Genomic DNA, 17,930 nt, shown 5'->3' with positions numbered 1-17,930 from the left:
ATAGGAATAGGACATAAGATATGTTGTATAAAGTGGGGTTGCATTAAGTTAAAAACAATGTAAAATATCAACTCAGTAACTTTGGAAAATAAACATTTAAGTAATACATTTAATTTATATTTGTAGAAATTTGTAGCAATTTGACAAAAATTCGCAACATAATTTTTGAAGTATATATTACTAATATTATGACAAGGTGATTCCTGCATTTTTGCTGTGTAACGCATTTTGAAATTAATCTTGAAATATATACCTTACAATCATTTAATAACATATATTCAATTGTTTTTTATACTTAAAAAGCACTTAAACTTGGAACAAGATTTGAACTAAAATTTTCTATGCTTCAAGAATGGCTAAGTTTGCCAAATCTGCAGCTTTAGAAATAGACACTTTATTTTGGACTTAGAGAATTTTCATCTGCTTTACCCAGAAGTCTCTTACTTGGGTGCACATCACAGAACTTAATCTGGCAGTGTTTTCCCCCAGTTTCCATTCAAATAAATAAAACAATTCTGGAAATCATGATAGATATACACTTACAGCCTTTTCCATTAATATATGAGTTAAGGACTACTTTTAAGTCCACTTTTAACATACAATGTACTTGTTTTAAGGGCAGCCTTGACATAGTGAAAAGATAAAAGGAAAACACTGTTACATTCAAGAAAAATAAAAAAAATTCTGTGAACAGTTTGTATGTTATAGAAATGAAGGAAACAACTATTTACAGACTGGGCACATGCGTGTTTTGAAGTTTGAAGCTAGCTAATTTGCTATTTTACACAAGAATATATTTCCTAGGCATCAGTGTAAAGCTAACACAGTAATAATAATAAGCTTATTTTGCTAGCTGCATGTAGGCAACTCTCTTCAAATACAATTCAGAATTTTGCTACATTTCTTCCATTCCTAAAATCTTTTTTACTGCTTGCAGTAAAGGACAACATCATGTGTAGAAACATGTATAGGAAGAGTATATTGAGTTTATGCAACTTTCTGCCTACTCTGAAGTTGACAAACACAGACAAAAACATTAGTAAACTAGGTCAAGATTTGATATAGAAAATATTTTAGAAATTGACTAAGAAGTAACATTTTTAAATTACCACAGTGTGTGACCTATAGGTAATACATCAAAAGCACTTGAGTGTTTGCACAAGTTCCAGCTGTTTGCACTAAAAATAATTAGCTGCTAAATCTGTATAAAGGGTATGTAAAACAACAAATAAAAAACAAAATAGCCTCAGAACAAAAGTGTTCAGCAGTTTGAAGTTGCAGAGCCATTCTTGCCTCCATTAGATCAAATCATCACTAGTTACCCTTGCTTTCTTCCTCTCTTTTTCTATAAGCTTTATTTAATAACTGGATTTCCTCCTGGTAGCCATCCTTTTCTTGATGCTGCCGTTTGCTGTTCTGCCTATGTGCTTCAACGGTGTCTGGAATTGATATGTTGATATCACCATCAGGATTACTCATGGGTAAAAAGAGTGAGTATGAGGCTGTTTCCCCTAAATCACATGAAACAAATCTGTTTTCTTTTCGTGAGTAGCGTAGAGATGGAGACCTGACCTGGGTGGAGGACTGACTGATGTTGCTAATGATTGACACAGTGTCCAGGGCTTCTTCATTATCACAGATCTCAAGAACTTCCAAGTGTATTTTCACACTGGTGTCCGCAAATGTAGAGGGAGAATCCTCTGTGTTTGGTTCATGGCCAACACTTTTGGATCGATAGACTTCTATTTTTTTGGAGGCTGGGGTTATTTTTTGTCCTTCTGCACTTACCTCATAGGTAGAAAGAGAGAGGGTTTTCCCTGTAGGCGCCTGGAGAGACACAGTGCCCTGGAATGCACACAAGGGAATGGCGAGGGCACCACCAGAGCGCTGCAGACAAAGACACAATTATTACTAATGAATACTGGTTTCTGAGATTGGGCCATTTAGAAGTTCATTTTATTCATCAAAATGGTTAAAGTTTTTCTGTTTCACACCCATTTCCCTAGAAACCTTCTAAATATGGAATTTAAATTCAGCCATCAAAGTCCTGTACCTCAGTTTCTCTTATAACATTTAAATGAAGGCAATCAGGAACCTTTCTTAGAGGATAAGGGACCTATCATTATTGTTATTGTTTAAGGCAACATTTGTGTATGGATGGATAGCAGTAGATGTTCCAAGAATTTGGGCAGAATTTGGGCACAAAACTGAATGCATACTTATACATGTTCATTTACACTAAAAAGTTTGCATAGGATGAAGGAAGTGCAACTGTGTTATCAAAATATACTTTTTTCCCCTGTTTAGTATGTCAGAAAGAATGGTAATTGTGAAACTATGATTCAGATTGAGTACAAAGAATATTCCAACTGTTGGGTTTGAGCAAGCAGGAGAGGAACCAAATGGCACCAGAACTGGGCAACAGTGTACTTACTTTTCCACAGAGAAATCCATCATTAAAGTAAATCCTATTATAGAGAACTCCCCCACATCTCTGCAAAAACTTGCCTGGAAGTTTAACCTTTTATATTATATTTAAAACTTTGAATGTTAAGATTTTTTGAAAAGCTGTTCTCACCATTGGGAAGTGCTTAGGAAATGAAGAAAATAAGGCCAATTATTATAATAGTCTGCATTTTGTTGATTTCATGCCTTCATTCTTTCAGTCGACTCTGTTTATGTTAATTTCAGAAGATAGTAGTATGCCAGACTTGTAGAGCAGTGGTTCTTAGACCAACATCATCAGTGTCACCTGATAACTTGTTAGAAATGCAGATTTTTGAGCCCTACCTCAGACCTACTGGATTAAAACCTCTAGCAATTTGTGTTTTAACAAGTCCTTCAGGTGATTCTGGTACATGTAAGGTTTGATACCCATTGCTATCCAACTAATAAAATATAGTCCAGAAAAAGAAAGGAAGGGAAGATGTGGTTAACAGACACTTTTTATACAGTGCCTACCACCTATAAAGCCAAGAGTTATTAAGTTGGCTTAAATATGTCTTTCCACTAGGGGAGTTGGCCAGTTTGGGATGATCAACCTTCCTAGCATGCCTGCGAGTTTGTGTGTTTAAGAACTGAAATTTCTGCATCCCAAAAACCTTTGTCCCAGGGAAGCCAGGATGGCTGGTTACCCTATTGGCCATTGACATTTATTTATCTGGATTTAATTGTGGCTAAAGGAAGACCAGGACCAGAGTCCCATTGTTGCAGAGCAGTTTGGATTCTCTGATACTTAGAAAAAATTTTAAGTGGGTATGTATCATGAGCTTCATTCAGGTGCCTTAATGCCCCACTGTTTGATTTAGGACCACAGAAAATACAGTTGAGAATGTGTGAGACATGTCACCGGTCTTTCCATTATTCCCTATGTAGAAGTCTTGAATTCTGTTTTTCCATAAGGGAACCTGGAAATCTCACTTAGGGCCTTGTAACCTAAAAGAATGGAAACTTCGAAAACTTACACTGTGAAGTTCACTTTACCCTTCTGCAGAGGGAAAGAACTTCATCAACTTCCCATGTGTGATGTTGACTGAAGCAGGAGAGATGGGGACTGTACTTAGGTTCACTCTACCACCATTATTTGAATGGTGATAACTTTTGGCAAAGGCGAAGTGGCCTTCAATTTGTGCCTTATTCATCTGTTTGTTAAACAGTTGTTTAGTGCTTATTATAGCTGCTCTCCATTCTCTGTGGTTTCGCTTTCTGCAGTTTCAGTTGTCCATAGCCACAATGCTCTGGAATCCAGTGACCCTCTGTAGGCAGAGAGGGTATAGAGGAAATGAGGTAGAGATAGTTCTATGGCATCCAAGGAATGACTACCTCTGGTAGAGGGATTCCATATCAGAGTGGTGTTTGATATGGATCTTAGAAAATACTTAGTTTTAAAAATCTTGCTTTTCTGAGTGGTCAGAAAGCAAAGGGCCAGAAAGTTAAAAGATTAAAGTAAAAGCTTCCCATTCTGTTATCAGAGAGGGAAACTTTTATTTCTTTTTTAAATAAAAATTGACTGAAATATTTAATCAGAAAATTTGACCATCATTTAATGTTAATTATAAATATAGCCTTAGTTTCTAAGAGTTAGTTTATATGAAAGCTGAACTACCTTATTTTCAAGAAAAAAAAACACCTTATCTTTGTGCTTTTAAAGTTTTTATATTTTCTCTTTGACATGGTACAGTGTATAAACAAACTACTATGGAGCATACTCATTTAAAAAAGAAAAATATGATAAGAAGACTGAGTTATCAAACAGCAGTTTTGGCATGTCTGTCTTGAAGGAACCTTCACTAGAGTATTGGCAGCATAACCATGTCTTTATATGTACCAACTTGCTTCACTGATGAGCAGTTAATATAAAAGTAAATGTGATAGAGGGTTTTTATTTTTGCATCTGATATTATACATCCGCATAATGCAGATTTTAGTAACTCCCCCTCTGTTAACCTTATGTTCAAATGAACAGACAAGCTTTACTGAGTTATCAAATGACAGTTCATTAAAATTGGCATTTGAGAACTGCACAGTGCCAGAGTTTAGCTAAGTATGAAGTCTGATATTCTGAAATAACACACAAAGTCTTGAGTTATCACAATTATTATGTGAAATATTATTATTCAAAAGGGTAGTCTCTATTTGAGTCACAAGTAAAAACATAGAGATGGATTATATAAAAACAGATTTGGGTATGTATCTTTATACTATTAATCTAAAATTAACAAGTTAGTTTCCACAAGTTGGTTTCCACTGATAGTACTATCAGTTTAAATAGATTTAGTAATTTTATTGATTATGAAAGTAATGTATAAATTTGCCTTGGTTTTAGATTTGTATAAGAACTGTATGTAAGTGCAAGGAGTTTATACCCAGTACTGTATATATGTCTTTAAGCAAAATCATAAAAATTTGATTTGACAGTGAGATTCATATAATTTTTTTTAAAGAAACTTGTTTATTATTCAAGTTAGAGAAGCATTGCACTAGTTGTGGGAAAGTGGGAGCTTAGTGAAGGGAGCAATATTAGGGCTAGAGACTTGGGGAAGCTGACAGAATTTGAGTAAAATCAACAGAATTTTCTGTTTCTTGTAGCATATGGAGGGAAGGCAAATGGAAAGAGACTGGAAGCTAGGAGAACAGACTAATTGAACTGCTGTTACATACTAGGACTGGGTTAGTTGGTAGTTCTGTAGCAATGAAGATGCCTTCATGCTTCAAGAGCCTATAGAATACACAAATACCAAGTTCATAAATAATTGCATTTCCATGTGACTTGGGCTATAATAGACCCAGGATGGAGTATGATAACAATATGGACTAAGAGCGCCTAGCCTAGTAGAGTGAGGCAAAAGGAGACCTGTGAATCCTTCCAAAGCAGGGTTCCATTTCTACAGATGGGAAATACCTGATATCAGTGATATAGGTTGGCATTGTTCTAGAGCTCCTACCTGGCAAAAATCAAGGAAAAGGAATAAGAAATACAAACATTGAACAGGAAGAGACAAAATAACAATTTTTAAATATTGTCTACCTAGACATTATGCAGAAGTAAATCTAAAAGAAGACTAATTTGCGAGTTGAGTAAGGTGGCAGAATTCTAGGTAATGTTTAAGACATCAATAGCAGTTACTAAGCAAAAATATATTTGTAAAAGGTCTCATTCAAAATAGAAACAAAACTATTAAAATGTGTGAACGCTCTATGAGGAAAGCACTAATAGAAGAAGTCTGAGTAAATAGGAAACAAAAGAATGTTTTCACATGGAAAAGAAAACTCTCCATTGTAAATATGGCAATCTTCTTCTACTTTATTGATTTAATACAATTTAAATAAAAATCCTAATGGAATACCAGGGAATTGTATTTTGGAACTTGAAAAGGTCCTTCCAAGATTTATTTGCAAGAATAAATCCTTGTGAATTACTAAGAAATTTTGGAAACAGGCTAATGAGTTGGATTTGCAAACATAATATGAAGCTCAGTAATTAATACAGGTTGTTAATGGCAAGTTGATAAATCAGTGTCAACAAACCTGATATAATATTTTACAAAAATGGCAGTACAAAATCAGTTATGATTTAAATGAGCTTTTACATTATTACTGGCTATCCATTAAAAAATTAGATTCCTTTTCATGTTATATGTAAAAATAATTTCTTGAGCCTTAATAATTCTTTTAAAATCCTGGGTGAAGATCTTTCCAAAGCTGGGATGAAAATCAGAAATGACCAAGTGAAATATGGACATGTTTGACTGCAGAAAAATTTGAATGTCTGTATAGAAAAATATGTGCCAAAAGCAAAGGTAAAAGACAAATGTCAGCTCAGAAGAAAGTATTTGTAGCATACCTAAGACAAAATTTAATAGTCATAATATAAAGAGTTTCCCCAAATCAATAAACATCTCAGCAGAAGAGTAGAAAGAGAAGTAGGCAAAGCAACTGGAAAAATACAAGTGGAGAATAAACAAGTGAAAAGATAATCAATTTCACTAACAATAAAAAAATTATATAAAAACAATAGATCATTTTTCACATTTTAGATTACCTTACACCAAAAAAAAAGAGAAGATGAAGAAATAAAAAGAAAGATACCATCTTTGAGTTACCGTTGGGTTATATTTGACTGTAAAAAAAAAACACCTGTACTTAACCAGCAATCCTATTACTGTGAGTCATTTTATTATTGAATATCAGCAGATAGTGTTTCTTTCAGCAGTTCAAAATTGAAAAATGTCCATCATTTGGAAAATAGTTGAATATACTTATGTACTGGAAAACTATCTTGCAAGAATGAAGTAAAGCTGTAAATTCTGCCTGGGTAAAGTGATTTCAATATATTTTAAATTATAATAGTAAACTGCAGAACAATATGTATTGTGTGATACAGTTTTCTTGTAGAAACCGCCCCCCCAGAAAATAACCCAGCATATTAAACATTTATACGAATAAATATACATACAGAAAAATATTTCAAAGGTTACAAACCAATTATTTTCTCTGGGAGCAGATAGGGGGAGGATTTCACTGTTTATATTTTAAATCTTTAAATTGTTTCATGATGAAGATGATTTTCTTTATGGACATTTATTAGGTCATAGAGAAGTAAGAGTGTACAAAATATTACCACAAGAGCATCCAGGATGTGAGTGTGTGATGGTAGTTAGCCTCAGAGTTCAACTTGGTAGTCAGGTTGGAGTTTGTGCTGCACTTGGAGTTTGTGAATCAATAGTCCACATTTAGGGTTCATGCCATTTTTAGATTGGAAGAGGAGACAAGCTGGATGGAGAACACTGCCTAATAGCTTGCCCTAATAGTTTGGTTGATTTGAATGAGAGCCCCAGTTTTCCATTCACATTTTAAAAGAGTAGAGAATGGCACTTCTGACAAGAAAAAAAATTTCAATTTTCAGAAAGTAAAAGGGTCCTCTGGTTCTGGCAGACAGAAATTTATAGCGTTCTCTAAGTAGCCAGGGTTGGTAATAAGCCAGAGTCTCCTCACTAATTTGGAAAAACTATTACAAACATTTGAGTCCAACAAGCTGTCAATGTAAACATTAAACTCAAATAAACACAGAATCCCATTTCAGAAAAAAAATAAAAAATGATATACTATTGAATATCAATCAATAGTTGAACTTGAATTGCAATCCACAAATGTAGCTCACAGATTTGCAAAACATTCAAGAGGTTCAAGAATAATTTCAGAAAGAGACTAACAGTAAAAAGCAATAAAATCTTAGGAGAAACTAACAGTTATGAGGAGGAGATAATACAAAAGACTATCAATATTATTTTAATTTATCTTTTGTGCTGGATTGAATAGTGTTCCCTGTATCCTCCAAATATGACCTTATTTAGATTTATGGTCATTGCAAAAATAATCAAATTACGATGAGATCATACTAGATCAGGGCAGGCCTAAATCAATAACTGGTTCCTTAAAAAAAAAAAGTGTGAGTTTGGACATAGACTCATGTAAAGGGAAGATGAGCATGTGAAGAAGGAGACAGCCGTTGGACCATTGGAGTTACGCTGTCCCAAACCAAGTAGAAAGGAGCCTTCTCTGTAGCCTCAGCGTAGCATGGCCCTGCTGATACCTTGATTTTGGACTTCTGGCCTCCCAAACTATGAACAGATTTTTGTTGTTTTAAGCTATGCAAGTTTGTAGTAATTTGTTGCAGCAACCTTGGGAAACGTAATAGAATGTTTTATGCAAACAGGTAAAAAATACATATGTAAATAAACATTTTGTAAGTCTACAACTGCCCACTTTATTCTGGAGACTGGATCTTTTTTCAAGTCTGCATCGAATGAAATCTCCTCAAGGGCAAGGAACATTTCCTTGTTGATTTTTGTTTTATCTGCCATGTATAACAGGACCTGGCACATAGCAGGCCCTCAAAAATATTTGTTGAATGAACAAATGTGTACATGAATGAATGAATCTGGAACAGTGACCTTGTAGGCTTTTTAGGTTCCATATTTTAACTTTCCTAATATGCAAAAAATAAAATCATTTAAAAAAATATTACTGTTTTAAATTTATTTTTTATATTTTAACAACCCTAAATGATGATAGTTTTAAGTGCATCAGGTCATATTAGGACATAGTCTTTTTATAAAAATAGAATATTATGGAACTGGATTTTATGTTAAAGTTTATTGCATGGTAAAAAATGATAGAGAACTAAAAGTAGTCATTTCATAGTCTGAGCCTTTTTTCCATTTAAAAGTCTGTGGATTAGCATTTGCTGTCAGGAATAATAATAATCCATTATTGTTGTATTCCTTAGTACAGGTGCTGGGAGCTTTTTCATTTGGAAATGAAAAGCAGTTTTCTAAACCTCATAAATGCTTCAGAAGGAGAGAATATGCTCTGCAAACACATTAGCACAAATAATCTGTTGTGATAATTGATTTAGACTTACTGACCTTGGATATATTGAACTTTTTATTTCTTCACTACAAGCCTCTAGGTGAATTCAAGGTGAAATCACAATATGAAACATATTCCAAATTTCTCTCCTAACAAGTGCAGTATTTTGTTGATTACCTTAAATGCTCAGTTTAAGAAGGACATATTGCAGTGTATAAGATCATAGCACTTACCAGGACCATGGAGTTCTAATTTCTCATTTTATAAAGGGAGAACTGGCAGCCAGAGGGGTTTAACTACTTTCCCAGCATCACATAAGTAATGGTAGTAGGACTCAGATTCTTAACTCCCAGTTTAAAAGAAATCTACTATAACCAGGAGTGGATCATGGGTTTTCTGCCCTGGAAGCTAGAATTCTATCACTGACTCATGAATAATTCAAGTGACTAACAATTTTATTCTAATTTAAATCATTTAGAGGATCTTTAGGTGATTTATGTGACTTTTATGCATCTAAAAGTACAGACATTGAGGAATTAAGTCCAGCTGACTATCTAAGATTGTTTGAGGGAGATGAGGGACACTAAAAAAACAGGTGTGCTTGAGAATTTTGTGAGGAAAACAATTGATTTTAATAACTTACTTTTTAATTATTTTAAGCTATGTGACTACTATATTTTCATATATTCAACTCCCAAAATATCCCTGTGTCATTCTGTCACCTTCATTTAAATATTTAGTAAACCAAAATGAAAAGACATGAATTGCTCAAGGAAAAGAGAGGAGGGCAAGAAAATAAGGACCTTTATAAAGAACCTACTGTATGGCATGGAAAGTGCTAGGTATCAACACATTTCCTACTTAATCTTAAAGACTTTTGAGCTATCAATTAAGCTTTTTCTTTTAATGTGCGATGAAAACTCCCACAAATTAATAACAGATTTAGGATTGATACTTATCACAACAAATGTTTATTGACTAATGAACACAAGCCATGTATTAGATTTCTTACTAACCACTTTACATACATTTTCTTACTTAATTTTCACATCAATCTTACTAATAGAGGCACTAATCATCCTTATTTTATGATAACAGAATTGAGTCATGGGGAGATAATTGAAGTTAGAAAATGGCATAGTCAAATCCAAGAGCAGGATTATCTATCTCAAACCCTCTTTTCTTACCCATTTTGCTAATTCAAGGCATACTGTTAGGGGATAAAATATGAACTAACACCTCACTCTGCTAATCTACAAGAAACCATAATATCCTGTGGGAACAAGGTGGGTGAGGAGAGGGATTTATTCATATTAGGAAGTGAAGGGAGTGTATAGAGAAGATAGTTAAGAAAATGGCTCCTAAATAGGGCCCTGAAAGACAGTTTCAGTAGACCAAAAAACAGGAAAAATGTACTCCAGGATGAGGGAATAGTAAGAAAAAAGACAAGCCCAATTTTGATGCGATGAAATAGTAGAGAAAAATGAGAGTAGAAAGAGAGGTTGGGCCCAGGACTAAGAGACCTGTACATCAGGATAACAAATTTTGATTATGCCCTATAGACAAGGCAGACCTACTGATTTCTGTTTTCACTTTTAATGGAAAGGAAGGAAATTAAGATATGTAGAATGTCTACTATGTGCACTTGCCACTTTATGTGTGAAATCTGACTTGATATAATCCTTAAGGGATATAAAATTATTTCCATTTATACATAAGGAAATTGAAATATGAAAAGGTTAACTAATTTGCTTAGGTTACATAAGAAGTTAAGTTTTGAATTGTGATCTAAACTGAGCTCAGATTTCAAATGCTTTTGTACTTAAGGTCTAAGAAGATAATTGGAGACCTTGTGGAAACCAGATTGGAGGATGGAGAGCGTGGCAGTAGGGACATTAGGAGGTTTTTATAATCACTGTGTGCAAAGAAAAGGACATCTGAGCTTCACTACTGGTAGTGGAAATGGCAGTGTGGGATGGACTGAAAGGAAATGGCAGAGACAAAACTCAGGATGCAGATGGTTGTGGTGAAGTACTATGGACTCACATACACCTGCCTTCAAACTCACTTGAGTCACAATCTCTGTAATCCTTACCTCAGTAAGCCTTTGTTGTCTTATTTGCAAAATATGAGGAATAAATGAGTTTACGCATATAAAATTATGAGCTGAGTGCCTCGAACTCAGCTTCATAAGTAAGTGCTTCATAAATAGTAGTTATTATTGGGAGGTGAGTAAGAGAACAGAATTCATGATGTCTGTGATATTTTAGTACTAGTGTCTAGTACCAGAAGTTGAGATAGGGAGGTCAGGAGGAGGTAGATAATACAATGCTACATTTACATCTTCATCTCATAATCAGGTAGCATATTCCTCTGCAGTATTTTATTCTAATGGTCTAAATATACTAAATAAAACCCAGTTATTACCAAAGTGGATTAAAATCATGACTCGACTATATACTATCTACAAAAAACTCACTTCAAATAAAAATTGTACAAGCAAGCTGAAAGTAAAAGAATAAAAAAAGATAAAGCATGCAAACATCAATCAAATGAAGGCAACAATGGCTGTGTTAACATCAGAAAAATAGTTTTCAGAGCAAAGTAAATTAGTAGAGACAGGGGGTATTATTATATAGTGATAAAAGGATCAATCTACCCAGAAGACTTAGTAATTCTAACTTTATACACCAAACAACAGCTGCAAAATACGTTAAGCAAACTGATATAAATAAAAGGAGAAATAGTCAAATTCATGATTACAGCTGGACTTCACCACCATTCTCTCAATAATTGATAGAACAGTTAGACTGAAAATCAGCAAGGTTTTAGAGGTACACCATCAGCTAACAAGATCTAATCAACATCTATAGAAAATTTTATATGAAGAAAAATTTTTATTTGTAGAAAACTATCTAGTAAGAGCAGAGTACACATTATTTTCAAGTGTCCATGAGCATATACCAAGACAGATCATATCTGGGCTATAAAAAACCTCAGTAAGTTTAAAAGAACTAAAATTACACAAGACTGTGTTCCCTAGCCACAGTGGATTCAAGGTAAAAATAAATAACAAAAAGATAACAGGAAAATATCCAAATTCTTGGAAATTAAACAAAACACTTCTAAACATTCCATGAGTCAAAAAGAAAAAGTCTCGAAACTTAAAAAAATACATGAACTGTATGAAAATGAAAGCACATTTCAATATTCAGAAATAAATTGATGTTGTCCACCAAATTAATAGGCTAAAGAAGCAAATTCCCATGATTATATCAATTGCAGAAAAACAATTTGACAAATTCAACATCTTAAGACAATAAAAATAGGAATAGAGAGTAAGTTCCTCACCTTGATAAAAAGCATCAATAAAAACCCTACAGCTAATATAATACTTAGTAGTGAAACACTGCTTTCCCTGGAGATGAAAACAAGGAAAAGGTCAATTCTTACCATGCCTATTCAACATAGTGCTAGAAGTTCTAGCCAGTGCAATAAGTCAAGGAAAGGAAATCAAAGGTATACAGATCAGATAGAAAGAACTAAAACATCTACAAAACCTGCAGATGAAAAGATTGGTCTAATTAGAAAATCCCATGGAATCTACTGATGCTCCTAGAGCTAATTAAGGTTGCCTGCCTGCAAGGTAAAAATACAAAATCATTTGTATTTCTAAATACTAGCAATGAACATATGGATATAAAAATTAAAAATACAGTCCCATTTGCAATTGCTAAAAATAAGTGAAACATTTAGGTGTTAGTCTAACAAAACCCATAGAAGACTTATATGCTGAAAAGTATATGACTCATGAAAGAAATCAAAGATCTAAATAAATGGAGAGACATATTATGTACATGGATTGGAAGATTCAACATAGTAAAGATGTCAATTCTTCCCAAGTTGATAAATAGGTTTAGTGCATTTCCTAATAAAATCCAATCAAGATATTTTTTGCAGATATAGACATATTATTCTAAAATTTGGAAAGACAAATGAACAGAACAGTAAATTTATTTTGAAAAAATGAATATAGTGGGAGTAATCAGTCTACCTAGTTCAGTATAGCTACAATAATCAAGGTTGTATTATTGGTGAGAGGATAGACACATAGGTCAATGAGGCAACTCAGAAGTAATAGAACTACAGAAATATGCCCAACTGCTCTTTAACAGGTGCAAAAAACAATTTGATAGAGGAAAAGATAATCTTTTCAACAAATGGTGCTGGAGCAATTGGAAATCCATAGGCAAAAACAGTTAACCTAGAACTCTCATTTTTAATTCAAAAATAACAAAATGGATCACAGAATTAAAGCTATAAACCTTTTATTAAAAACACAGGAGAAAATCTTTGAGATCTAGTGTTAGGAAGAGTATCTAGAGACCTTGATACTCAAAAATATGAACCATGAAAGGAAAAACTGATAAATTAGACTTCATAAAATTTAGAAACTTGTTCTATGCAAATACACACTCTGATTCAGTAGGTCTGTGGTGGTCTGAGATTCTGCACTCACTAAAAGCTCTCAGATGATGCTGAAGCTGCTGAGGCTGGGTAGCAGAGAACATAAAACTGTAAGGCTCCTTATAATTCTTAAATTACATGATTTCGTGGGTAAATAGATTTTGTTATTTTTTTAGTGCTAGCAATTTAGAGAAGTAGTGGAGATAATTCAAGTTCAGTTAAAAAAATAACAGAAATCCCCTGAATGATAGCTTTATAACTGAATGAAATGAAAGTCAAAATCTTAAGATTCAAAATCTTTTTGAATACATTTAATATATTCTACTGCTTTATTTAAATGACACATATTTCAAATGATGAACCATTTGATGAAAAATGACCAAGTTTCAGCATAAATCTTTATTTTACATGGATCTTATGGCCAAAATGTAGACTTCTGAAAAGAATATATCATTGTATTTAAATTATTTTTTTAATGGAAGTTGGTATTCTCATATTTTCAATTCATACTTTTTGATTTCATCTGTTCCCAAGAGCATAACTATCACTGGCTACAGGATATCCTGTGGGAATTTTGAATTTAAATCTGTTGTTGCTCTTGGGATTATTGGATAGTTTTTTCCATTCTCTGGTCTAATAAAAACTAAATCTGTTGTCCTATCTCTAATAATGACATTTCAACTCAGATACGATGTTTATCCAAACTTATTTCCACATGTTACCAATCTTTCCGTTTTCTTAATCAACAAAGAATAACCTAACTTGAAAGGATGCATGCATTGACTCCATTTTAAAAAAAATAAGGCTTTATTAGGAAAAAAATGGGTCCTAAGAAATGAAACACTTTTTCTATCTTAATGATAAATACTCATTCAATTTGGTATTATATCAGGAATGTCCTACTAAAAACTGGTTGCATGCTTTTCTCATAAAATTTTTCTCGTACCCAGTTAACCAGAATTTGGTCAGAAATGAAGATGTATTGTCATTTGTAAGATAGCTTCAAAGGATAAATACAGTGCTTTTAGTAAGATTATTATATTCCAGAAAGGTATTAAAATTCAAGTTGATGGAATTTATAAAAATACAGAAGACCAAATGTTTTTTATTAGTCAGCAAAATATAGTAAAAGTTCAAGCCAAAAAAATATCTATGGACACAGAGAGTAGATGAGGGGTATCCTGGGATAGGGGATGGTGTTATGATGAAAATGTTCTAAAACTGATTTATAGTGGTGATTGTGCACTTGGTAAATTTACTAGAAATTATTGAATTGTACAACTGAAATGGGAGAATTATATGACATGTAAAAAAATCCCTTAATTAGAAAAACACACTTAACATATTCAGGAGACCCTGAAATGAAGTATTGCTCTGCTACTAAATAAATAGCTGTGCAACCTTAGACAAGTAGTGTACTCACTATAGACTTTTATTTCATCTTCTATATAAAGGGTGGGTCAGGCGGATGATCCCAAAAGTGTCTCTTGTATCTTCACATTTACGACTCTATTTTGGCAAAGTTAGCCTTAAAGAAATCACTTTTGTTCCTTGAAAAATATCTAAGGACAGATGCCTTTCTGAAAGAAATCAAAATCTTGACTTTAAAATTGACTTTAAAAACTTAACAGAAGAAATTATGGATTCATGTGCCTTCAAAGACTGCCCCCCTTTTTATCAATAAGGCATTGTTGTCAATGCAAGATTTTTTATGCTTTTGAAATATATGAAATCTAAGCCACCATGCACTCTGTACAATTAAAATGTCTTTTGTACAAACATAAAAAGAAAAAAATTGAAGCAGATTATAAACCAATGTTTAGAAAGAAACCTGTAAGGAGGGTTTAGTGACACTTATATAGATTTTATTTTAATCTTCAATCATAGGAAACATTTATTAAACACTAGATATAAGTAAGAAACTATGCGGAATCCTGCACATACAAGTATATATGGGATTGTGTATTTATGTATTATGTGTATGTGTGCATAAGAATTTATAGTTAACTTTTTCCTGATAAAAATAATACCTTACTGTTTAATTTTTGTAATTAAAATTATACCCAAAGAATATGCACCAGCAGTCCTGAGGTTATAGATAATTAAGGATGGCTTCTGTATGACTATAATAAGAATTTTAATCCTTTTGAAGGAAAAGAATTATTCAACTCTCTCTCTCTCTCTCTATATATATATATAACCTATATGGATATTATGGGTTATCTAAATTTAGGGTTTTCTAATTTTTTGCAATTTATTTTTCAAAATTCTTTAAGAAGTCATTTTATACTTCTTATCTAGAAAATTATTTGGTAAGTCTAATATTTATACCTTTAAAAAAAAAGGACAATACATACCATTAGTCTCAGATGGCTTGTGCTGTCATTGTAGCTAAACTGGGAATTAAATTCGATATAATTCCCGTCCTTGTATGCTTCCAGGTTAGAGTTGGCCAAGACAGGAATTTGTTCAATATTTGGAAGTAGGAAAAAGGCTGTGGCCATAGCCATCTGAAGCCCTTTTCACAGGCAGATAGAGTCAGTCCAAAGAAGAGATAGCAAGCAGCTGCCAGCTTGTCATCTCCCTGTCCTGCCCCACAGACAGCTTTCCTACCTGACTACTGGCATTGTTGACCAACAGTGGCCTCACATCCACTCCCAGATGCTTGCCTATGGATCCACAAATGTAGATTATTCAGAGGCAACATTTTTTTTATAGACTTCTACACCAATTCCCTCTTCGTGTTCCTTCACTGGGACTAGACATACTTTGCTTCTCAAATTGACTGTTAACTCTATCTCAAACTCTCCAAGTTCTCTTCCAGACCTTTACTTCCCCTGCTTTTTCCACAATTCTAAATGAGTCTCTTATCACCTAACACTAATAGTGCTTCTTCTCCCCTGATGAATATAAAATCCTATTCAATGGAGAGAAACTCCAATCTTAATTTAAAAAAGAAATTATTTTTAATTAATTCAAAACCCAAAAGAAACTTATGGTGACATACTGTAGTCCAAATGCACAGAATCCTCTCATTCATTAATAAAGAAAAAAGAAAATAGCCGCAGATTCAACAGCAACCAAAACAAGAAAGGACTAAACTTCATGTGTAAACTTCTAAAGGTGTAACCACAAAACAAAACAAATTATTCACCCAGTTCTATAAGCAGTTATACAGAAAAAAAGATGACTTGAAAATATTCTGAGAATTCTGGCCATGGACTCTATTTTGGCAAGAGGTGGTTTGACACAGTGGTTCTCAAAATGAGGGGGTCTGTATAGTCAAACTATCATTATAATAATACTAAAGCTTTATTTGCCATTTTCACTGTGTTGACATCTTCACTGATGATGCAAAAGCAGTGATGGGTAAAACTGTTAATACTTTAATATGGATCAAGGCCATGGCACCATAATCCACTAGTAGGCATTATATGTTTTACCACTGAATATGTAGCTGGGCACACACACACACACACACACACACACACACACACACACACACACAGTCCAATTTCACTTAAGAATGTCCTTGATTAAAGTGAATAGTATTAGTTACCCCATTTTACAGATAAATTAACTGAACACATAGCTATTAAGTACCTTTTTCAAGGTCAAAGAGATACTAAGTGGTAGAAATGATATTCTAATCTGAGCAGAATAGCTCTAGAAAAAAAATTATACAATCCAATTCATTCATTCACTGTATTTTTGTTGAGTAACTAATATGAGCCAGACACAATTCCAGGGACTGGGGATATAAAATGGTTTTCCATCCATCCACTCGAATCCATCATCCATCCATCCATCCATTCATCCACCTAGTCACCCACCCATCCATCCAACCATCCATCCATTCATCCACCTAGTCACCCACCCATCCATCCAACCATCCATCCACCCACCCACCCATCCATCTATCCATCCATCCTTCTCTCTGTATATGTGCACAGAAAGGTATAGTTCTTTCTCAGTAGAATGATTTTAGTTAGTTACCTTTCTCTTGTTGGTATTTTCTGTACTGCTTGAATTTTAAAAATAGTGAGCATGTTATTTTTATAAAAAACAATAAAGTAGTTATTCTTAAGACAAAACCTAATGCAATTCATTTCTTTGGAAGAAAATACAAAGTAAACTTTCAAATCTTAAAGGAGTATGAAAAGACTGCTCCATTCTTTCTTTTCACACTTAAATTTTCTTTATTCTCACTACTTAAAAAGTAATAGGACATGGCATGTGAAAACTGTTTTCTAAGACTGATTCAGAAAGCAAAGTCTCCAAAATCTTCCCAACCCACACAGCAAATACTAAAGCAATTCTTTTTAAAAACATTATTACAAAGATTCTCTGGAAAAAATGAACTAAAAATCTTAGTGACATTACTGGATCTCAAAAAAGGAGAATGCTAATGATGTAATTATACATACAACATATTCCATATAAACACTCTTTGGAAATTAACCACTTGCTTTCAGAGGAAGTGACTCCTATAGAAGTGAAAATGTTATCTGACTAGTCTTATTCCTGGGGAGAGAATAATATGCATATTTATAATAACATCATAGGTGAAAGTACTTCATATAAAATTTATA

The 17,930-nt window shown here is 33.4% G+C and overlaps 1 protein-coding gene across 1 annotated transcript in view; it reads right to left on the bottom strand.

The window, feature by feature from the left end:
- Positions 1-201: 201 nt before the first annotated feature.
- The window catches only part of GPR149 (G protein-coupled receptor 149), a 55,806-nt gene continuing 38,077 nt past the window's right edge, over positions 202-17,930 (bottom strand). Inside the window, exon 4 of the mRNA XM_017650195.3 lies at positions 202-1,887. Coding sequence (XP_017505684.3) covers positions 1,315-1,887 — 573 coding nt within the window. The 3' untranslated portion in view covers positions 202-1,314. The remainder of the gene's footprint in view (positions 1,888-17,930) is intronic.

This window comes from Manis javanica, chromosome 3, assembly GCF_040802235.1.
Source record: "Manis javanica isolate MJ-LG chromosome 3, MJ_LKY, whole genome shotgun sequence".
Lineage (NCBI taxonomy): Eukaryota > Metazoa > Chordata > Mammalia > Pholidota > Manidae > Manis > Manis javanica.
This window is presented reverse-complemented; position numbering and strand designations above follow the sequence as displayed.